Source organism: Urocitellus parryii, chromosome 3 (assembly GCF_045843805.1).
Source record: "Urocitellus parryii isolate mUroPar1 chromosome 3, mUroPar1.hap1, whole genome shotgun sequence".
NCBI classification, from domain to species: Eukaryota; Metazoa; Chordata; class Mammalia; order Rodentia; family Sciuridae; genus Urocitellus; species Urocitellus parryii.
The window spans coordinates 115,025,605-115,048,425 of record NC_135533.1 but is presented as its reverse complement, the minus strand read 5'-3'; the positions used below and the strand labels follow the sequence as shown (position 1 = coordinate 115,048,425).

The 22,821-nt window shown below is 57.8% G+C and overlaps 1 protein-coding gene across 1 annotated transcript; it reads left to right on the top strand.

The window, feature by feature from the left end:
* Nucleotides 1-10,200: 10,200 nt before the first annotated feature.
* Crybb2 (crystallin beta B2) lies at nt 10,201-18,545 on the top strand. Its single transcript, XM_026408538.2, has 5 exons — nt 10,201-10,274; nt 12,661-12,779; nt 15,808-15,940; nt 16,982-17,124; nt 18,377-18,545. Exons 1-5 carry the CDS (start codon nt 10,221-10,223, stop codon nt 18,543-18,545), a joined length of 618 nt encoding a protein of 205 aa, XP_026264323.1. The 5' UTR covers nt 10,201-10,220.
* Nucleotides 18,546-22,821: the final 4,276 nt, after the last annotated feature.

Genomic DNA, 22,821 nt, shown 5'->3' with positions numbered 1-22,821 from the left:
TCACACACTCTCACACACACTCACACACATTCACACACTCACACACACTCTCACACACACTCACACACACTCACACTCTCACACACACTCACACACTCTCACACACACTCACGCACACTCACGCACACACACATACTCACACTCTCACACTCACACACACTCACACACACTCACGCACACACATACTCACGCACACACTCTCACACACTCACACACACTCACACACACTCACACACACACACTCTCACACACACTCACACACACTCACACACACACTCTCACACACACTCACACTCACACACACTCACACACTCTCACACACTCACACACACTCACACACACACACACGCACACACACATGCACACACTCTCACACACTCACACACATACTCACACACACACACTCTCACACACACACACACTCACACACACTCACACACACACACTCACACACACACTCACACACACACACTCACACACACGCACACACACATACTCACACACACACACACACACACAAGGAATCCCCTTGACTTCTTGCTTTGCTGTGTGTGGGAGAGCTGGGTGGGCCTCAGGCTTGGCTGGATCAGGGTACTCCCCAACAAGACAGATAAAAGGCAGAAGTGGACTGGCAGCCTCCCACTCTGTCCCCTTCACTGTTTCTACAAGGAGCAGTTTCATTGCCCTTCATAAATGAGCACTTGCTGAGGACTCAGGGCTTTGTAGACATCATCATCTCATTGAATTCAAAGAATGTCACTGAGAGGTGGGCACGGCAGGTGGTGGGCCCATTTCACAGACAGGCCAACCGCGGTCCAGAGAGGCAGGATTCCTCTCCAAGGCCACACAGAAAAGAAGAGGAGACTCCACCCCTGGGTACTGATTCTAGAACATTCCTTCCTGACATATCCACCAGGGACTGGGAGCTGCCAGGAAATAGGGTGGAAAAGAAAATGGCAGCAGAGGCCATGATAACTGCTGTCCTGGAGCCGCTGCTGAGCCCACGGTGGGGACAGTCACACGGTTCTCGTCTGCAGAGAGAACGGATGTAAGTTCCCCCAGGCCACAGCTTACACGGCCTGGGACTCCAAAGCTCATGTGTCCACTCTGTGGGCTGTCGATGGCCGTGACCGGCTCACCTGCTGCTGCTGCTGCTGCTGTGTTTAATGAGCATCTGCTGTGTCCTGGAAGCTGGGCCGGCAGCTGGCCAGGCCTGATGTCAACACCATGATGGCCGTGGATGGGCAGCAGGTCAGGGCCAGCTAGGCAGGGAGGGCCGTGCAGCGTGGGGTGGGGTGCCCGCCCCTCTGTGTCCAGAGCCGGGAGCTGGGTGGGTTCTAGAGGAGGGCTTCAGCTGGAGCCCCAGACCCAGGGCAGCTCCAGGTGGACACTGATGTCCAAGTGACCATCCAAAGCCTCAAACCCAGAACTAGGATCTGGTCTCTTCAAGCGCCCAGGCACTGTCCTACTCAGACCTGTGGCCCTCTGGGAGGCTCAGAGAAGGCGAGTCAACTGCTGAGGTCACACAGCCAGGGAAAGGCAGAGCTAAGACTCGTCCCCAGTCGGGTCTGACTGAAAAAGCCAGCTCACAGGTGTGATCCACCCCAGATCAGACCCTGTCTTCTGCAGGGCGGAGCCTGAGAGTGATGGTAACGCAAGAGTGTCCCCCAGTCACTGCAGATGAAGCTCAGTGACCAGTGTCACTGAGAGACAGTGCAGCTAAATGGTTAGAGGGAGTGAGGACAGGGGACCGGAGGCAGCAGGGCTGAGTTGGGTCCCTGCCCTGTCCCAGTGGGATGGCTTTCTGGGCTTTGCCGCTTACTGTGTGCCTTTGGGCAAACGACATAACCTCTCTGTGCCTCCTTGTCCTTCTCTGTAGCTTGGAGATAGGGAGACCAGCTATCTCGTAGGTTGTGTGAGTGTCCACGTGAGATGACAATGAGAAGGAAACCGACAGGCTTCCAGAGGTCCACTCCAGACCCTGGAGGCAGCCCCTGGGTGTCCGGAGCAGAGCCGTCCCTGTTACCCAGCCGTGGGGGTGTACCCTAAAGGCCCCCGAGGGGCAGGCAGCAGGGCAGCCTGGCCATGCTCTGAGGGCAGCCTCTGAGGTCTCGTTGGTGCCCAGGACCCAGAGTCCCCGAGCCCTCTGCAGCTGGGCGGCTGGCTCTGTGGCCATCCCCCAGGGCCCACTAATGAGCTAAGCGGGGGACCTCGTTATTCTCCGGGGCTCTTTGTACCACTCCCTGCCACCGACCCTCCCCAGCCTTACCCTGGCCATCTTTCACCTGCAGTCGGGGGGCAGCAGACTCCAGCCATGTCTCCCAGGACCCTGCGGTGGGCTGTGCTGGGCCAGTTCTGTCTGCGGGCACCTGGCATGACTGCAGGACATTCCCCTGTGCTGTCACACCCCCTCGGAAGGGACTCCATCCCCAAATGGGAGCTGGTAGATAAATGCCTCAGATCTCCGGACCACAGATGGAACCTTCCCAGGGCCTCGTCACCGTCTTGGAAAGTCGTGGCACCCGTGGCAGTGTGGTCTGTGGTATTTGCAGCATCAAAAAAATCACTCCTGGCCCCTTTTGCACATGTAGCTGTATTATGTTCCAGATGCTTCTATACCCCAGTAACTCAGGAGGCTGAGGCAGGAGCATTGCAAGTTGGAGGTCAGCCCAGCAACTTAGCAAGGCCCTGAGTGACTTAGCAAGACCCTGTCTCAAGATAAAAAAATAAAAGGGCTGGGGATGTGGCTCAGTGGTTAGGCACCCCTGGGTTCAGTTCCCAGCACCAACCAACAAACAAACAAAAACCTGCTCACTGAGGTGAATGAAAATCTTGAACATACATTGAGTTCCTAGCCCAATGTATCCATGATAATTCTCCCGTCTTAGATCACCTGGCACAGCAGTGTCAAAGCCTTTATATATTGAAGCATATTGTTACAGATTGAATTGTATTATACTTTTCTACTATAGTTACAGCTGTGACAGCTTTTCATTAATCTTTTTTTGGGGGAAGCTTGTACGTAGGTAGGTTGTATTATCAATTTTATTTCGAGAGAATAAGAGGCTGTTACAAAAAATTATCAGAAGTGTGGAGCTGAAAACTGCTCTCAGCTTATCTTGGGGGTGTCTTCTGCCTCTGACTCCTTCGTATCTAAGGACCAAATTGAGTTTTTTCAAGGAGGACACTGAGGTGAGCTTTCTCCATGGGAACAGGAAGGTAGAGAAGAGGGTCCAAGCCCTTTCTTTCCATGTATGGGTCAAGCTGTGCTGCATAACAAACAGCCCCCTTGTCTTGGTGGTTTAAAACAACAAAGGTGTTTTTCTCCCTGATGCTGCATGTCCACTGCTGGCCAGCAGGGGCTCTGCTCCATGCGGTCACTCAGGGGTCCAGGCTGATGGAGACTCTGCTGTCTCACAAGGCTGTCGACTCAGGACAATGGAAGAAGAGAGTCCACTGCAAAGTCTGCTCCAGCAGTAAAATGATTTCCACCAGAAATGTTGTCAGCCACTGTTGAGAGCCACAGCCAAGGGGCCCCAGCAAACTTCCAGCTGCCAGCAAACTTCCAGCTGCCGGCTGATGATTGGCTCACAGCGGCCCCAGCAACTTCTAGCTGATTGGCTCCTCTGCGGTGATGTTCATTGGGCTGTTTCCCTGCTCTTCAGACTACGGAACTGCTCATTGGGGGACTTTTTGGCTCCACCCACACGACCCAGCCAATCGGCCTCAAGAGCAGGAGGAGTGGGGGAGGTGGAGAGGCTTGTGGGAAGCCAGTGGTGGCAGTTGGGCTCTGAGGGTTTTTCCTGAGGAGCTGTGTGGTTTGGTGTGTGTAGTTCTAAAAATAAAGTTCATTTCTTTTGACAAGTGGCTCCTGAATTGTGCCCAGCCAGACTGCGGCAAGCCACACTTATCAGCTACAACGAGTCACGGGACCTCCCTGCTAATCCAGGAAGACCCAGCGGTGACCCTCCTGTGAATCCGCCCTGTACCAGGGCCTCCCCTTCCCTGCCCCTCATCCTCTCCACGCCCTTGTGCTCCCTGGACTTCCAAATACATGGCCCCTCTTCCCTCTGTCTGAGGGACTGCCTCCCGTGGGGCCCGGACCAGACAGCCTCATTTTTGCCATTTCTTCCCAACTCGTGGGTCCCAGCCAATGGTCGTCTTGCAGCCCACCCAGGGGTAGCAGCCTGGGATCGCCGAAGAGCTGCAGTTACCCAGCGTCTCCTGTGGTTGGGACCCAGCTCCTGGTGTCACAGGGTGGGTCACTTTAAAAGGGGGAGGGCGCTCGCTAGCCATGGACTCAAGAAACTAGATCATCACACACCTGCAGGCCAAGGAAACATCAACTGCAGGTGAGGAGTTGAGGAGGAACAAGGGGAGTTGTTGTGTATTGAAGCCCTGGGATCTGCCAATCCTGAGCGCCTGGTTCAAATCTCAGCCTTGCCACTTCCTGGCTGTGTGACTTTGGGGAAGTTTCATTCCCTCTCTGAGTTTATTTACCTACAAAAATAGGGATAATCATCGACTGCCCCCCCCCCCAGCATGCTTTACCCTGCCAGTCATGGGAACTCTGAATGTCCTAGAGAGAAAAATGTGAGGTGCTGGGGAAAGGACCTCATTTCTGAAAGGAAGACAGACTTGGAGAAGAGGACCTGACCACAATCCTCAGGGCGTAGAGAGAAGCATCAGAGCGTAAAGAAGAAGAGCATTTTCCTTGAAGTCTGACTGAGATGAGCTCAGGTTCTGGCTGTGTGATCTCAGACAAGTTTCTTAACTTCTCTGAGCCTCCACTTCCTTATTTGTAACAGGGGATACTACTCATGCCTATCTCAAAGATGACTGAGAATTTAATGCAGGGAGACCCTCTGGGAAAGGACCCTCTGGGAAACCTAGTAGAGAGGCAGTCCACAAAGCCCAGCTCTATTACTTACTGGCTGTGCCATCTTGGGCAAATCCCATAACGTCTCTGAGCCTACAATTTCAATAAAATGGGGTGATCCATAAATGCAACACTTACCTGTTGGGCTGGGAGGATTAAAAAAAAAATAAAATAAGTCCAGACAGCGCCTGACTTGGCACCTTTAGGCTCTCACACTCCCTAAGTGTTAGGAATTCTTTCTTATTTATTAGGATTCTGCAAATTCTAGAGACTATCTGTTTGTTCAACAAATACGGCTGGATCCCTGTCGTGGTCTGAACCGTGAGTCAGGAAGGTGCGATGAAATCCTGTACCCTAGTGCCCCAGACTGGGACCTGGCTTAGAAATGGGGTCTTTGAGTTGTGATGCGTTCTGCTGTCATTCATTTTTAAAAAATCAATAAAAATCAAAAATTAAAAACAGAGAGAACAGGTCTTAGGATGAGCAGGCCCCTCCTCGGGAGCAGCACTTGCTTGGTGACCTAGAGAGCAGCTTCCCAACCCCAGTGGGGGGGACTTCTGCCACCAGCTGCTGGGGACTCTCGCAGAGCCCCGGGGAGGGTCCGAGTCCTCCTGGGAAGATGTCCACCCCAGGAGAGCCACGTCACCCTGGGAGTCTGGCCTTCAGGAGGATTCAGGCTAAACTGTCCTTGGAACCTGAGAAGAAAAAAGTGGGTCCTTCCCTTTTCCGTCAGGAGGAGGACTTAGCCTCAGTGACCAAGGGACCCTGCGGTGAGTGGGTTCACGGTGCTTCCTGCCAACCACGTGGCACAGAGCTCGTTCCAGACAGATGGCTCCAGGCTGGGGTTGGTCAGGGGGGAAGTATGCGCAGCCATGTCTGGGGACACCTGTCACCGTCTTGGAGACGTGGAGGGACCCAGTAGCTGGGCTGCCGAGCTCAGTGCCTGCAGGTCACAGAGGCGTTGGGAGAGCCAGCAGAGTGGGTGTGTGACCTTATCACAGGAGCCAAGACCTTCCAAAGGGGACAGGGTCACCACTCACCTGGGCAACGGGGAGGCTGACGTGGACAGTCCCGTCACTTCTCACGGCCTGGGTCTGAGAGCTGGGACTCGGGCCAGCCTGGCCTCCTCCATCTGCACACTCACTGGGCTTCTGTCCCTTCTGTGGTGACGACTCGAGGATCAGAGGTGTTTCCAGTCCCTCTGTCCCTCCGTCTGCCCAGGTCAGCAGACCTGAGGGGAGGGACAAGGGCTGTGCCTTCAAAGTCCACCAAACTCTGGGGGCAGATTGAGCCCGGTCATCTGACTGACCCCGGGTCACCTGGGGGAGGACAGGCTCAGGGGCACATCCTGGACTCGCTGTTGTCATGGTTTGGACAAGAGGACCCCCCTCCAAAGTCCCTGTGTGAGACAGTGTGAGAGGTGAAAGGTCATGAGGCTGTGACCCAGTCGATGGATTGACCCGCTGAAGGGACAGCCAGGCGGGGACGGCAGGGGGGAGCGTGTGGCGGAGGAAGTCCGTCCCCAGGTGCCTTCGGGTCTATATTCGGTCTCTGGTGCGTGGAGCCCTCTCTCCCTCCTGAGCTGCGTCCCCGTACCAGGCCCCCTGCCATGACGGTGTCCATCACCTTGGGCCCAGAGCGACGGAACTGGCCGGCCACGGTCTGACAGTGAAAGGGGGTCTTTGCAGAGCTGACCAAGGTCAGATGACGTCACGGGGGCGGACCCTCCTCCCAAACCACTGGGATACAGGGAAAGGGGGTCGATCCACTGTTTATGGGTGTGTCGTCCCCACAGGTGCCAGTGAGGGCCACTTGCCATGTTCCTTCATGTCTGTGACCTGAGCAGCCCGGCCTCTCCCCCCCAGCCCCCATCCCATGATAAAAGGGGGGATTTGGACCCCAAGACAGACTTGCACAGAGGAGGAAGACGTGGGGACACCAGGAGAAGACGGCCCCAGGCTGGGGGTGACACTCTGCCAGGGAGGTGGCACCCTGGTGACCAGCCCCTGCCAGGAGCAGGAAGAGGCCGAGAGGGACCCGCCCAGACCCTCGGGCAAAGCCCAGCCCTGGGGACGGTCCAGCTGAGAGTCGGCCTTGCGTACTGTGTGGGCTGGGGGGGGGGGGCTTTCCTGGGGAAAAACACGACATAAATGTGACCTTTCACCGCGTTTCCAGGGACAGCTCCGTGACATCGGACCACATCACGGCCAGCCGTCACCACAACCTGTTCTCTGGGCCTGTGGATCACTGACCCCCGCTTCTCTGCCCCAGCCCAGGGCCACCGCCATTCCCAGTTCTGAACCCTTCCCGTGTCCACTGAGCTGCGTCCTGGACGGGGGCTCTCACGACTGTCTTCCTGCTTCAGCACAGGGCTCCCCCGCATCTTCGAACGTCCTTCCTTCCCAGAGCTCCTGGGGTCCTGCTTCACGAACCCTGACAACCCGCCATGTCCCCAGATGCAGCTGCTGGCCCTGGGCTAACTCTGCCTCCAGCTTTTTTTTTTTTTTTTGGTACCAGGAATTGATCTCAGGGCCCTTGACCACGGAGCCCCACCCCAGCCCTGTTCTGTGTTTTATTTAGAGACAGGGTCTCCCTGAGCTGCTGAGGGCCTCCCTGTGGCTGAGGCTGGCCTTGAACTCGTGATCCTCTTGCCTCAGCCTCCTGAGCTGCTGGGATGACAGGCGGGGGCCTCTGCACCCGGCTTTCAGTATGTTGCCCAGACTGTCCCCAGACTCCTGGGTTTAAGCAACGCTCCTCCTCAGCCTCTCATGAGCTGGGATGGCAGGCGTGGGCCACCGTGCCCGGCTGATCTCACTATTTGAGGAGCGGCCACGCTGTTTCCCGTCCGGCTGCTTCATTTTATATCCAAGATTCTGCTGTTTACCTAACTGCCCGTTTACACAAGCACCTACTACGTGCCAGGCACCGGGCTCCTGGACGCCATGGAAAACCAGGCAGATGACATCCTGCCTCTGTGTATCTGCTGATGGGAAAGACGGTGGCGGATGGGGACAGTTGGGAGGTCCCCAGCAGCCGGGGGCCATGTGTGCGGGGCCTGGGAGGCGGCAGGAGCCTCTCCTGGACCTGCCTCCCAGCCTCCAGGGCTGTCTCCTCCCCCTGCCTGACCTTGGATTCAAGGTCAAGACCTGGGCTGCAGGCAAGGACCTCAAGGGACCTGAGGTGCCCGGCAGTGACTTGGCCAGAAGTGAAGACCCGAGAGGCTTCTCCAGGGCAGAGTCCGGGGTCCCAGGGCTCCCCTCTTCAGGACATCCCTGGCCTCTGCCAGGGGGTGAAGTTCACTGTCCCCAGCTGCCCCCTGGACCCCGCAGGACCAGCCCCTGTCCACCGTGACCCTGCCCATCACAGGCCATGGTGGGGCCAAACCCCCCTGCCCCCAGGGCGTCTGGGGACGCATGGCCCTTCCTGCTTGGAACTCGCCCGACCCTGTCCCTCAGGGGACCTTTCCCTGTCACCAGGGCTCTGCTTCTTCCTGGGAGCCTTCCTGATGGCCCGGGGCCGGGTACCTCTCCTCTGTGACACTGACCCCCGGAACAGAGCTTGGCACCCATGAGACGCCCAGCGACTATTTTTGTTGAATGGCTGGGTGGACGGGTGGGTGGGCAGAGGGCCGCTGCCCCGGTGCCGTCTCTCCTCTCCTCGTTTTCCACGGGGCCACCGAGGTCACCTCTGCCTTTCAAGCCCCGGGGCCCGATGACCGCGCCCGTGAACCTGGCCTGGCCCCGTCCTGGCAGCCGGAGGGCTGATGCATGCAAAGCGGGCATCTCCTTGCCCAGCCGCCTGCCCACCCTGGCGCGGCCGAATCTGACAGCTAATGACATTATTGTGTGGAGACACAATGTCTGCCCGCATCTGCTGACCGGGGCTTTGGTGTGGGCTTAACCCTGCATTCTTCCCCTGCTTTCCCGCGCTGCCCGTCTTGGCACCGTCCCTCCTGGGGAAGGTATAAATGCCACCTGCCGCCGCGGGCTCCACGGGCACTCGCGGGGGCTGCCGGTGTCGCTGGTAAGAGGGACACGCCTGCTCCCAGCCTTTCCTCTGAGCCGGGTCGGGAGCCGGGTGACGGGGTGAATCCAGACGCCTCCTGACCAGCTGCCCTCAGCCCCAGGTTCCTTCCCGCTCAGTGGGGACAGGGGTCACGCCCCGGGGTCCAGGGCTAACAGTGGAGGGTCTAGCCACTGCCTGGCATGTCCTCGGCTGTTGGTGGCGTTGGTCACTAATATGAAACAGCCGTCAGCGCCTCGGCTTTGCCAGGAACGCGGCGGGAAAATGTCACGGGTTTGCAAACCGGTGCCACTGGGCACCCCTCAGCGATGCCCGGGGAGGCGGCTCTCCCAGACCCACGGCCAGCTGCCGCCACACCCTGTGTCCAGCCTTGGGCAGTGTTCATGGCTAGGTCACCAAAGGTGATCTTGGTGCCACCACCACTGGGTGGCAATGATCCCTTCTTCCCCTCCTCCTGGGTGCAGAGTGGGTCCTGGGTGGCTGCCAAGGGCTTGCGCCTCCTGTGCTCGGTGCCATCGAACCCTGATGTTGCCGGGCACCTCGGCGGTCCCCATTTTACAGAGCAGGAAACTGAGGCCCCAGGGGCAGTGACCAGCCCGGGGTCCCCGAGCGGCAGAACCGCTTGCACAGCGGGACCCCGGCTGCCTCGGCTGCCCTCTGAGAACACCGGGGACCAGGGGCACCCATGGGACTCCAGGCGGGGACGGGGGTGGCAGATCCTCCTCCTGAGCCGTTGGATGGGTGTCCTCCCCCGAGGCCGACCAGGCAGGGGCTGCCGTCTCTGGATGAAGGATGGTCCCCAGGCGACCTGGGCCCAGCGCCCCTGCCTCAGGAAGGGAGAGAGGGACGATGTCATGTCCTGGGCTGCCCTGTGTCCTGCGGTGCCCGTCTCCCGGTCACACTGTGGGGACCAAGATCAATGGCCCAGGGGACGTCCTGGGTGCTGGGAGCTGGGACCCAGGGGCAGGGGATGGGGGACCTCGCCAAGTCCCAGGGTGGCCAAGCACGGGGGGATGAGGGTCTGGTTTTGCGAGGAGATGGCGGTGACAGCCGAGCCTCCCGCCATGGGGACCCACCAGAGCTGTGCCCTGCCCTCCAGGGGCCTCACCTCGGGTCCCAGTGTGTCCCCAGGGAGCCCCCCCTCCCACAGCGCCCAGAGCCAGACACAAAGAAGTCAGGCTGGCGGTGGGGTCTGAGCTGCCGCCCCCGACACCCCAAGACCCCCGTGGGTCCCCAGGAGGAGGAAGCCGGGGCTGGTGACGTCCTCACAGTGGTTTCCCCGTGTCTTCCAGGTCATTCCTGCGCGGGACAGTCCACGATGGCTTCAGACCACCAGACCCAGGCGGGCAAGCCACAGCCCCTCAACCCCAAGGTGGGTGCCAGGTGGGGGGGAGGGGCAGACCACCCACCCCCCTCCCCTCCCCCATCTCCACCGACTCCGAGGCCCCGCCCCAGCACAGGGCACGCAGGCCTTGATGCAGCTGTGCAGGCTGACACCTCCACTCCTCGGCTGGTGTGCACCCTATTTTGCACCCAGGCTGGGTGCACCAGAGAAGTGGCTCTTGGTTGAGAGGTGAGGGGTGGCGTCCAGCTCCACGCCTGCTGTGTGACCCAGGCCAGTTGCTTGACTTCTCTGAGTCTCAGTTCCCTCTAAAATGGGAAGAGCAGCCAGGCCCAGCCTAACTCCTGGCCCACGGTGCCCGTGAAGACCTCAGCTTCACTCTCGTGGGGTCACTGGGGTCTTATTCCAGTGGCAGAGGCTCGCCTCCCCCCAGCCTCACACTCTATCAACCTCCACCCACCTGCCACTCCCGGGTGTCCTTCTGCTCTAGGAGTCCTGATGCGGAGTCCATGCAAAACTGCCCCCCGACACCCTCCTGCTCATTCGTCCCCTTCCAAGCCGCACTTTCTAGAGGACAGACAGACCCTAAGCAAGCAGCTGGATATATACCATGGAGTAATGATAACTGTGCAGTAAATCACAGAGCAGAGTGCAGGGTCCCTGAGAGCCAGGGAGGACGGGGAATGGCCGTGTCCACAGAGGGGCTCAGGGAGGGCCTTTCTGAGAAGGCGACCTTTGAGCAGAACCCTGAGTCAAGCGAGGAGCTGGGGTCAGCCAGAGCACCCAGGCAATGGGGACAGCATATGCAAAGGCCCTGAGGTCAAGAATGAGCTGGGTGAGTCTGGCAAACAGCAGAAGGTTGGGCTTAAAGCATCCCCCGTCCAACTGATGTGCACTGTGAGCCACCCAGGTAACAAAAATGTTCTAGTCGCCACACTTACAAAGGTGAAAACTAATATTCGTCTTATGTCGTATTAAACCTAGTGTATAAGAAAATGAGCACTTTAGTGAATGATCAAGAGAAGACTCATGAGGGAGGTATTCTAGGTTCTTTGTTCCCCATTCAAAATCAAGTGAGTGTTTTATACTTAGAGCATCATCCTCACTCAGACGCACTGCAGATGTGCAGCTGATGGTCGTTGCGTTCAGCAGGACAGCTTTAAAGAATCAGATCACGTGGGACGTTTTAGCTTCCAGTTTACTTATGAACGACAACAGTGAGCACTGACACGGGTGGACTGGGCTCTCTGAGGCTTTTCAAATGCCTGGAGAGTCTGCCTTCCTCACCTGACCCTCCTTCCCAAGTGCCTGCTCCCGGGCCAGGTCACGAGAAACCAGCCCCTGACTTCCACACTCTTGATCCTTCCCAGCACCCGTACAAAACAGGCCGACCTCCCGTTTCACAGACAAGACAGCTGAGGCCCAGAGACATCCCGTTGCTCCCTAGGTTTGCACAGCACAACCCATGTCTCCTGCCCCCGGGGTCTAGCTGGGTCAGTGACTCTAAAGGCTGAATGGATCCCGTGGAATTTGTCTCTGAGCCCCGTGGGCCACCCCCTTTGCTTCCTTTATCTGGCTAATCCCCTGCCTGGGAGCGGGAGGCCTTGTCCCCTGCCAGTGCTGACCTTGTGGATTCTGCAGCTGGGAGCTGTCCCCCCACCCCCGCCTGTCCAGAGGCAGCGCCCGGGGAGTGGTGGCCGTAGCGCACTGTTCCCAAGCTCTCCCCGAGGGTGGCCTCCAGCGGGTGCTGGGTGGGCCCGGGTGGGGGCGGGGGCCTTGTACTTTGCAGAGCTTCGGCTTCTCTGACGGGGACCCCGAGAGACCCCTTCCCTGGGCGAGGAGAGGACCAGGTGAGGCGAGGGGCGCGAGTCCCCTGCAGAGTCTCCCAAGGGGAGGCCGAGGCTCCATGGAGGGGCCCAGGTGGGCGTGGTCCCCGTGGTTTCCATGGAGACCAGGGACATCGGAGGGTGCTGGTCCAGCTCCAGAGTGGGCTGGCCTGTCTGGGACAGTCCCCAGGGCTCAGGGTCACAGGGGCCTGGTGTGGGGGGTAGATCTGCAAGATGCTGCCTCCCTCCAGCTGCCCTACCAGCCTGGGCGCCCGGTCGGCTCTGCTGCTGCCCACCGGGACTCGGGGCTGCGCCTCGGTTCCCACGACCGTGGAGGGCCGGGGGGTGCCCGCCCAGCTCTCCAGAGGCCCTGGATTCGTCCCAGTACTGCAAACAGGGAGGGCAGCCCGGCTGTCCCCGCCCAGGCCCTCCAACGCCGGCCGGCCGCATGCACCCCGAGGGCAGTGCTGCGCCCCATGATACAGAGGGCAGACTGAGGCCCGGGAGCCAGGCGGCTGCGGGTCTCCTGGCCCTGGGGGTCCACCCTGCAGCCTCCTGGGAAGCTCTGACCCGACTCTCTGCCCCTGCAGATCATCATCTTTGAGCAGGAGAACTTCCAGGGCCACTCCCACGAGCTCAGCGGGCCCTGCCCCAACCTGAAGGAGACCGGCGTGGAGAAGGCGGGCTCCGTCCTGGTGCAGGCTGGACCGTAGGTATCCGCGTGGCCTCGCCCGGCCAGGGGCTGCCAGGGTGAAGCCATTGGGCTGTGGGGTAGGGGGTCTGTCCTCTCTGTGCCGCTAAGATGCGGGGTCTGGCAGCCCAGGGGGAGAACTTGTGCTTTGGAGCTGAGTTCAAATCCCGATTCCACCACCTCTGGGCTGTGTGACCTCTGACCAGGAGCTTCCGTCTCTGAGCCTCTGTTTCCTCCTGTGCAGGACGAGGGTGACCCTGTCCTCCTGAGGATGGGAGGAGAGCTCAGCGGCAGGGCTGGGCACAGATGACAGCCACCTCTTCAAGGCAGGGATACAGAACTTTTAAGAGCTGCCGAGCTGCTGGCATATTTGGGGGCCACATCTTTACTTGAGAAAGAGGGGGGTGATTGGCAGATGGACTGTCCCCTTGTGGGATAGATAAGCACAGTCCTGTGTGAGCCGGCAGGTGGCACGGGTCTCTCCCACGGCTCCTGGCCACTCCCTCTCTGTAAGAGCCTCAGGATTGGAGTCTGGTATGGCTGGGTGTCCTGCGGGGACCACCCCACACTTCAGGATGCTCTGGGAATTTTGCTGGTGCCATGGCCCTGCCTGTGTCCGCGTCTGAAGACGTGGAGAAGGTGGCCCACGCAATAGCCCTGCCGAGCCTCCATTATCTGGCACACGCAGGGAATCTGTTGCACGCCTTCCAGATATCTGAAGTCTGGGCCACTGGAACTCCACGTGGGATTCTCAATTACCTTTTAATATATATATATTCATACACCAGGGATTGAACCCAGGGCACCCGACCCCTGAGCCCCACCCCATCCCTATTTTGTGTTTTATTTAGAGACAGGGTCTCACTGAGCTGCTTAGGGCCTCACTTTTGCTGAGGCTGACTTTGAACTCACCATCCTCCTACCTCAGCCTCCCCAGCCTCTGAGATATTCTTTTAATATTTTGATGATAGAATTTCCGGAGCATATTTTAACCAAGGTTTTTGAGTTTGGTGGGTGGATAGTTTGGGCAGTGCTGCAGATGACACTCAGGGTTTTAAGACACTAGGCCAACACTCTTCCACTGAGTGCTGTCCCCAGCCCTGCCCAACTATTTTACACTTTTAATTTTAAAATATAGATGTATACATTTGGGGTTTTAAAATCTGTTTATTGTTTAAAGTGCTGTTGCTTTAAATTAAGAATAGAGGAGCTGGGCGTGTGGCTTGGTGATAGAGAACTTGCCTGGCATGCACGGGACCTGGTTCAAACCCCAGCAGCACCAAAAAAAAAAAAAAATAAGAACAAGTGTTTAGATTAAAAGAAGAAGGAGGAGGAGGAGGAGAGGAAGAAGGAAAAGAAGAAAGAAAGAAAGAAAGAAAGAAAGAAAGAAAGAAAGAAAGAAAGAAAGAAAGAAAGAAAGAAAGAGTTTTAGCCCGACCACTCAGAAGTGGCCATTGTTAAGATCTGGGTCTAGCTGGGCGCGGTGGCCCACACCTGTCATCCGGGCTGCTCAGGAGGCTGAGGCAGGAGGATCTTGGGTTCAAGGCCAGCCTCCGCTACTTAGCAAGGCCCCAAGCTACTCAGTGAGACCCTGTCTCTAAACAAAATTTTAAAAATAGGGCTGGGGATGGGGCTCAGGGGTCAAGGGCCCCCGAGTTCAGTCCCTGGTACCCCCCCTCCCTGAAAAAAAGATTGGGGTCTAAATCCAGATTTTTCTCTGTGTTATATTTAATGGTTTTTGAAAGAATCAGAATGGCACGGTGATGTACTTTGAGTTTTGTAGCCCAGGAGGTTATAAGGTAGCGGGGACTCACCTGGGTCACGGAGGGCGTTCTGTGTGGCATCCTGTGGACATTCCTCTGGGTCACTCCCACAGCAGACTCCTGGCCCCCAGCCAGCCCACTGACACTGGGTGGAGCCCGGGGACCTGCTTCCCACCCCCACGTGGCCCAGCTGAGGCGGAGACTGGGGTCCTAGGGCATGACCCTTGTGGCTTTACCATCCCGTGGTCGGGTGGGCCACCTGGATGTCACCGGCCCTGCCTGGTGTCACATGCGGAAGTCGTCTCTGTCCTTGTGACGGGGTCCTGGGGGACAGCTGTGAGCTCTTGACTGCCACTTTCTGGGTCCCCTGCCCACGCAGGCTGGTCTCCAAGGACGCTGAGCACAACCTCCTGTTCCCAAGGCCACTGTGCGCCCGAGGCAGGGTTTGGTGGCACTGGGTGGCCCCAGAGTGCTCCCTGCCAGAGGCGGGCCCTCTCCCATCGGCCCCTCACTCTATTGGCGACCCCCCCCCCCAGAGAGGCTCCTTCCCCTAACGTCCCTCGTCCCTCGAGGCCACTCGGCACCCACAGGATGGGAGATTTCAGGAAGGAGATGGTCCCCGTCCTGGACAGGAGGCCGGTTCTCCTCCTCCCCCCTCCCTCCAGGGAACAGTGAGATGGCCATTTGCCAAGCCTCAGCAGGTGACAGGGACAAGCCACCTGGAGGGGATGTCAGGTCCCCAGGAGCAGCAGGTGGCTCACAGCCTTTCTAAGGAAGGGCCTTGAGCACCCAGGGGGGACGTAGGCCTAGGGGGACAGATCTCAGAGACCCTGTGTCCAGGAAGAGGCAAGAGACTCACGAGGACAACAGAGTCCCTGTTGCTCCCAGGGGGAGCCCCAGGGTGGCCCCGAGAGGGAGCTCAGTGGAGAAGGCGGAGGGCGCTCCTGTCCGCCCAGCGTCCCCTGCGGTGACAGTGCAAGGACAGCTGGAAACCCGCCTGGTGGCGTTATTGAGGCCACCCGACGTCTGTTGGTTCTGTTTGCTTGGACAGTAGCTCTGAGCCTTGGAGCATCCGGTGGCCCTGGCATTTGGTGCTGGGGGGTCCCTTGGACCTGCTCCGTCTGTCACTGTGTCCCTGGCTGAAGGTGCGTGGAGCTGGGCAGCCCAGGTGGCCGCGCTGCTGCGTCTCTTTGCCCTTGGTCGGGGCAGCTGCCGGGGGCGGGCCTGGGGCGGGTTCTGGGCGGGGCGCTGGCTGGACTGACTGTCCCCCGTCTCCGCGGCAGCTGGGTGGGCTACGAGCAGGCCAACTGCAAGGGCGAGCAGTTCGTGTTCGAGAAGGGCGAGTACCCCCGATGGGACTCCTGGACCAGCAGCCGCAGGACAGACTCCCTCAGCTCCCTGAGGCCCATCAAAGTGGTGAGTGCCCTGCCCCATCACGCCGTCCCCTCGGCCACGCGGAGCCACAGGTGCAGGGACCGGGAGGAGCCTTTGCGGTTGGCTCTGCACCCCATCTGACTGGCAGGGAGCCGCCTGGCTTGTGACCTTGCAAAGTCCTTCCCCCTCCCTGAGCCTCGGGCTCCTCCTCTGGACCTGGGGCTCTTAGTGTCTGTGGTCCTGAGATTCCCAGGAGCTCAGCCCCAGGGTTGTCACATTCTGGAACCCCACAGCTGCTCACATTCTATCCTAGGTGCATGGTGCTCCCTAGAGTCGCCCGATCCTGTTACAAAGTAATTGCTCAATAAATGGTCACCATCTTGAATATTAAAAGAAATTCTGTGCTGAGGGGAGAAAAAGGCGGTTCAGCTCTTATTCAAGACTCGTGCCTGTGAGAGCTGTCTGTACTTCTCTGAGCCTGGTTCTCACTGGTGGATAAACTCTTGGGGGGGGGGTAAGGACCTACCACTGCTCAAGCACTCAACTCCCAAGCCTTCCAAGCCCAGACTGTGTCCTTCCACAGTGTGGTGGAAAATTGGGAGAAGATTGGACTTGGCTTTCTACAGACCACCCAGTCATGTGTTGGCTTTCCTCTTCCCACCTGTGTGACCCTGGGCAAGTCACTTGACCTCTCTGTGCCTCAGTCTTCTCATCTGCCAAGTGTCATAAGATTTGCTTCATGGATTCAGCGAGACAACTAAGAAAAACGCAGGAGCAGGGGGAAGGGAAGAGACAGGAGGGGGGCTGTGCTGTGCCTTGGGGGTGAATAAGACATGGCTGCACTTTAAGAATGAGAAAGTCCAGTTTGTGGGAGGGAAAACCACGTTTCAGAATCAAATATCCCCCCAAGTGTGACGTCTGGGAGCCCATGGCTCAGGAGGGACTCTACAGACTCAGTCCACTGACGCTGTCACAGACTGTCACCGGGTGGGTCTATGGAGCAGAGGGTCTGGGTGCAGCGTGCTGGGGTGTGGGGTGGGGGAGGGCTGCTCCCCACACTGGCTTTCCCTGCCCCGGCCCCAGGACAGCCAGGAGCACAAGATCATCCTCTACGAGAACCCCAACTTCACGGGGAAGAAGATGGAGATCATAGATGACGACGTGCCCAGCTTCCACGCCCACGGCTACCAGGAGAAGGTGTCCTCGGTGCGGGTGCAGAGCGGCACGTGAGTGCAGCCCCAGCCCCCTCGCCCCCGGGCACCGACTCGGGGCCCCCAGTCTTGGAGACCAGCCTGGGGACGTTGCAAGACCCTGTCTCCAAAGGGCTGGGTGTGGCTGGGCGGCGCGCGCCCCCTGGGTGCGATCCCCGGTACTGCAGCAACCAGTGGATCCATTCCACCCGGGGGGATGTGGGCGGGCTCTATGCAAATGCTATGAGGGCTCCCCCGCCCCCGCCTGGCCTTGGACAGCCTGTTTGGCGACACCTACTGGCTTCTTGGGGTTCTTCAAGTCCCCTAAATACTGTGCAAAGTCCCCGGCTCCTGCACACGTGGATTCCCACGTCCACTCAGTCCCGGGCTTCCACGGGCAGCGTCAGGAGGAGGCCTGGCAGCTGCCCCGTGCAGGGGACCCTCCAGGAGGGGCTGGTTTGAGGTGCCCCCAAACCTCAGCTTCTCCCTGGAGGGAGAGTCTCGGAGGCAGAGCAGGGCTGCAGGGTCCGGAGGGAGAGCAAGCTCCCTGCAGAGCCGGGCCTGCGCACAGCCGGCGGAGCCTTCCAGGGAGCTCTTGATCCATGAAGGCCCTGGTGGCCTCAGTGCAGGGACACAGGGGCACCAGGCGGGTGGGCGGAGCTGGAGGTGTCCACAGAGACTGGCTGGGCAGGTCCTTGTGGGCCAGGGCTCTGCATGTCCCCTGAGGACAAGATTGTCATTCGCATTAGGTGCTTAAAAGACTCAGTGACCCCTGAATGGCAAAGGCCCTGAGCAGTGGGTGGATTGTGGGGGCCCCTGGGGGGACCTGTCCTAGTCAGATCTTCTGGGAGCTTATGACCCTCCTTGCTCTGACCCTGTGTCAACCTTCAGCTAAAACTCATGTTGGGAGGGAGTGAGCTGCCTGTGGAGAGCAGGACGGGGCGGGGCGCGGTGGTGCTCACCTGTCATTTCCATGGGGGAGGCTGAGGAAGGAGGATTGAGTTCAAAGCCAGCCTCAGCCAAGGCGAGGCCCTAAGCAGCTCAGTGAGACCCTGTCTCTAAATAAAATGCAAAACAGGGCTGGGATGGGGCTCAGTGGTCGAGGGCCCCTGGGTTCAATTCCCGGTACCGTCACCCCCCAAAAAGAAAGAAAAAAGCAGGAAGGAAGCAGAAGGCCACCCTGGAGGGGCGGGGTAGTGCCGAGTCCTGCCAGTTCCGGGAAGGCAGGCGCCCTCTCCTGGGGGCTCCAGGATGAGCCTCTCTTTCTCTCCCCCCTCCCGCCCTGCAGGTGGGTCGGCTACCAGTACCCGGGCTACCGCGGGCTGCAGTACCTGCTGGAGAAGGGCGACTACAAGGACAGCAGCGACTTCGGGGCTCCCCACCCCCAGGTGCAGTCCGTGCGCCGCATCCGCGACATGCAGTGGCACCAACGTGGCGCCTTCCACCCCTCCAACTAGAGCCCCCGAGCCCCCGCCCTTCTCCCCAGGGGCCCGGGCGGCTGCCCAGGACCCTCCAGACCCCCCAGCGAGTGAATAAAGTGTGCCTTGCAACTGTGTGCGGGCTCCTTCGTCCACAGCGGGCCTGGGTGGTGTGTGCGTGTGAGTGCGCGTGTGTGCATGTAGGTACATGTGCGTGTGTGTGCATGTGGGTGGAAGTGTGTGCGTGTGCGTGCATGTGAGTGTGCATGTGTGTGTCAGAGAGAGAATCGGCAAGTGCTTGGGCAGGGTAGCAGCAGCCCCTCCTGGAACCCTCCAGCTCTGCTGCTACTTAGCTGTGTGACCTCAAACCCACTGTCCGACCTCTCTGAGCCTGTGTCTCTCGGCCTCATTGACAACTCTGTTGCCTCCTGGGCTCTCTCTCATGTGGAGGCTGAGCACAGTCACTCTCAGGAGCAGGTGAGGGAGGCCCCAGGCCTTAAAACCTACCGCATCCGCCTTCTCCCAGGACATCCGTCTCCCTGCCGTCCTGGGTGGGGATTTGTTTCCCATCTGCAGCGGAGCCCAGAGCCCGGCAAGGCCACCCCGTCCTGGGGGCATGTGACAGCTGCATGTTTGTGCCTTCCTGGGTCTGATGGCTCAGCGTCACCCTGCCGGTGGCCAGGCACAGAGTGACGGAGCAGCATCCTGGGAATGAGGCGTGGGCTGCGGCCGACAGGCCCGGCCTGTGGCTGTTCTGCAGGCCCCGGGCGGGGGTCAGGGGGCTCCTCTGGGGGAAACGGGCGCAGCACAGCCCTCCTGGCTAGGGTGGCCCTGGAGGTGAGGGGAGGCGCAGCTCTGCAGACTGCTCCTGTGTTGGTCATGAGTGGTGCAGAGCTCTGTCCTCACAGGGCAGCTTCCCTGGGGCCTTTCCGATGTCTTTCATGTCGTTTTAAATTTTAATGTAGCCAAGCTCCGCGTGCTCTGTCCACGCTCGCGCATCCACAGCTCCTCTGAGAAGTCCCTTCTCACCCCAGGTCACCAACAGATTCTCCAATATTTTTTTTCCCTAAATGTTTTAAAGTTTTAAAAACACATTTAGGTTCTTAATCCTGCTGGAGGTGGTTTTGGGGAGAGTCTGCTGAGGGGTTCAACTGCTTTTTTTCCACTTTGGACAACTGTTGTCCTACAATAATATGTGAAGAGTCTAAGTTCCCCCCAACAATACAATGACACCTCTGTCAATTATCAAATTTTCATGTAGGCAGGGGGCTCTCTTTTCTGTTCCTTCCACCTATATGTATCTCTGTATTCTTACCATATTTTTAAAATAACTTTATTTGTTTTTATCTGGTGCTGAGGATCGAATCCAGTGCCTCACACGTGTGAGGCAAGCTCTCTACCACTGAGCCCCAGCCCCAGCCCACCATGTTGTTTTAATGATTAGCTATTTCTAAATAAGAAGTCTTAGGGTTCCCTAAATCATCAGTTTTCTTCAAGAGTGTTTGAACTCTCTTGCCCCTTTAAATTTCCATTTAGAAGAATCCCCTTGAGTTTGGAAAAAAAAAAAAAGAAAACCTTGTTGAATAATTTAAAGCAGTTAAAATGGTGATCATGCCGGTGGTGTGTTAATCTATTTTCTCTGGCTGTAACAAAATACCTGAGGCTAGGTACTTTATAAAGGAAAGAGGTTTATTGAGATCATAAATAAACCAAAAGTCCAGTCCAAGATCGAGTGGCCCCATCTGTTCACAGGGATCTTTTTGGTTGTTGTATCACAACATGAGGGAGGATTGGGGAGGGAACTGGCTCCAGGTGGAAGGGCCAAACGTGTGGGTAGCTCAGCCCACCCTGGCGAGAATTACCCAACTCTGCAAGACCAGTGTTCATCTCTTCCACAGGTGATGCCCCCAGTGACCTCGTTACTTTCTGCTAATCCCCACATGCTAAAGATTCCATCAGCTCACACCTTCACAGAATCACGGCGATTACTATGAGTTGAATTATGTGCTCCTCAAATTCATGTCACCTCCTAACCCTAGTACCTCAGAATGTGTGCTCTTACCTGGACACGGGGTGATTGCAGGTGTAATTAGCCTAATTAAGTTGAGGACATGCTAGGAGAAGGGTGGACCCCGGACCCAAGATAAGCCGTGTCCTTACCCAAAGCAGAAATCTGTAGCTGCACACACAAGGAGAAGAACATGAAGATGACAGTAGGGAGATGCCTGTACAGGCTACAGGGGGTCAAGTGTCACAGGCCACCAGGACCTGGGAGGAAGGTGTGGAACAGCTTCCCCTCCCAGTCCCGGGAAGAACCAACCCCACCCACGTCTTCCTCCTGGGCTTCTTGGGTTGTGAGGCAATACCTTTGTGATTTATAAGCCACTGGCTTCGTGAATCTTTGTTATAGCAGCTCCAGCAAACTCATACGCTGGTGTGAGAAGGAAGGACAAGAGAAGGCGTTCCTTCCTGGACCAGTCAAGATGTGGGGTGTTTGCAAGGAGAGTTGGAATTTCCCAGGTGAATCTTGGGGATCGACAATGTCAAAAAAGGGAACAGAGTATGCAAAGGTGAACAGGCAGGAAAACGTGCTGTGTCCCAGGGCTCCCGCTGGCAGGTTCTCTAGGGCCCAGAGGGTGGGCAGAGCGCTGGGCTCCCTCAAGGAGCCATTCCTCCTGCGGCCACCAGGTGTCAGCCTTGCGCCATCCGTGGGCTGTGGGGCGGTGGGGAGTGAGGATGCTGAGCTGGCAGAACCCAGCAGCCAGGCTGCGAGAGGACCTGGGGGGATGCCTTATGAAACTCGGGGTCCAGGAGGGCGTCCCCAGGCCAGGCCAGCTCAGGGGGTCGGCAGGTGAAATGGGGAGGGCAGTTCGGGGCCTGGTGGGGGGAGGGGGGATGACAAGCTGTTGACCTCCCAGTGCCCGAGTTTGGTGCTGGCTGGAAGCTGGGGGGCTTCACACACAAACTAAGACTTCAGCCAAGACTAAGTGACCGCAATGAATGGGGCCGCGAGCTGGGGATGCAGAGGCCGTGGTGTAGGCTGGCACCACGGCTTTGCGCCAAGAGCTTGAGAAAACCTGGTGATGCTGAGAAGAGGCAGGGATCTGGAGACCCGGCTCTTCCCAGGCTGGATGTCTCCTGGAGAAATTCTGCCATGGCTACACCAGAAGAGAGGTTCAGGAGGCCCCGGGCAGCAGGGTCTGGAATTGACCTGGCACGTCCATCAGAGGGGGGACAAGTCCTCAACCTGCATGTCAGGACGTGACCATGCCCCCACCACCAAAATGGCTGGATGTGGTGGTGCACACCTGTCATTCCAGCAACTCTGGAGGCTGAGGCAGGAGGATCGAAAGTTTGAGGCCAGCCTCATCAAGTTAGCAAGACACGGTCTCAAAAAATAAAAAGGGCTGGGGCTGGAGTAATGTGTACAAGGCCTGGGTTTGGTCCCCAACACCACAGCGCGCGCGCACACACAAACACACACACACACACACACACACACTAATAGTAAAGGAGTAGTTGTTTTACTTCACATTTCTAATCCCTCATGGACCAAAAATGAGATTAAAAATTATTATTAAAATGAAGTCAAAGGACCATACCCAATTTTTTTTGTTTTAAATCCAGTAGACATTTTCACATTGTGAGGACTTGCTCTCAGTTCCTGCATTATCTCATGGGATGTTGATCACGTGGCCCTGGGCCCCACCGTGAGGAGTCAGCCAACTTCTTACTGCAGGGGAGTAAGTAGCTGACCCTTGGAGGGGCCATCGGGTCACGGCGGCCACTGGGAAGTGAAAGCGGGCGTCAGTGTGTGAATGAGTGGGTGGGGCTGGGTTTGTAGGAAGCTTTATGAACCCTGACATTTGAATTTCATTTTCGATGATCACAAATGATCATTCTCCTCCCCCTCCCCCCACTAACACCCTAAGGCCCACTCCCCGAGTGCGCGGTCACAGCGAGCGTCAGGCGGGATTGGGCCTCAGCCCGTCATCCCTACAGATGATCCGCCGATGCTCCCTGTGAACCTGTCGCTTTGTTTTCCCCGAGACATTTGTCAAAGCTGCTGCCGTAGCTGCTTCTTCACACAAAAGGGTAATTATGTGGACAGATGAGCTGTCTGTACAGTTTTAAAAAGCAGATATGTAGAATATGCCAAGTCATTAACAATGGTCAAATTTGTATGGTGAGGACTTTAGACAACTTTTCTGGGTTTTTTTTTTTTTTTTGGCATTTCCAGGAAAATAGGGGTTTGGGGGGAAGGGGAGGTGGTGGTTGTTGATTGTTTGTTGCAAGCACAGATCCTGGGAGTGTG

Excerpts from the sequence above, each read along its gene's own strand:
- Crybb2 (XM_026408538.2), top strand. The coding sequence starts at position 10,221 with ATGGCTTCAGACCACCAGACCCAGGCGGGCAAGCCACAGCCCCTCAAC. Across the intron at positions 12,780-15,807 it reads GTCCTGGTGCAGGCTGGACC|CTGGGTGGGCTACGAGCAGG; the intron begins GTAGGTATCCGC and ends TCTCCGCGGCAG. Across the intron at positions 17,125-18,376 it reads GTGCGGGTGCAGAGCGGCAC|GTGGGTCGGCTACCAGTACC; the intron begins GTGAGTGCAGCC and ends CCCGCCCTGCAG.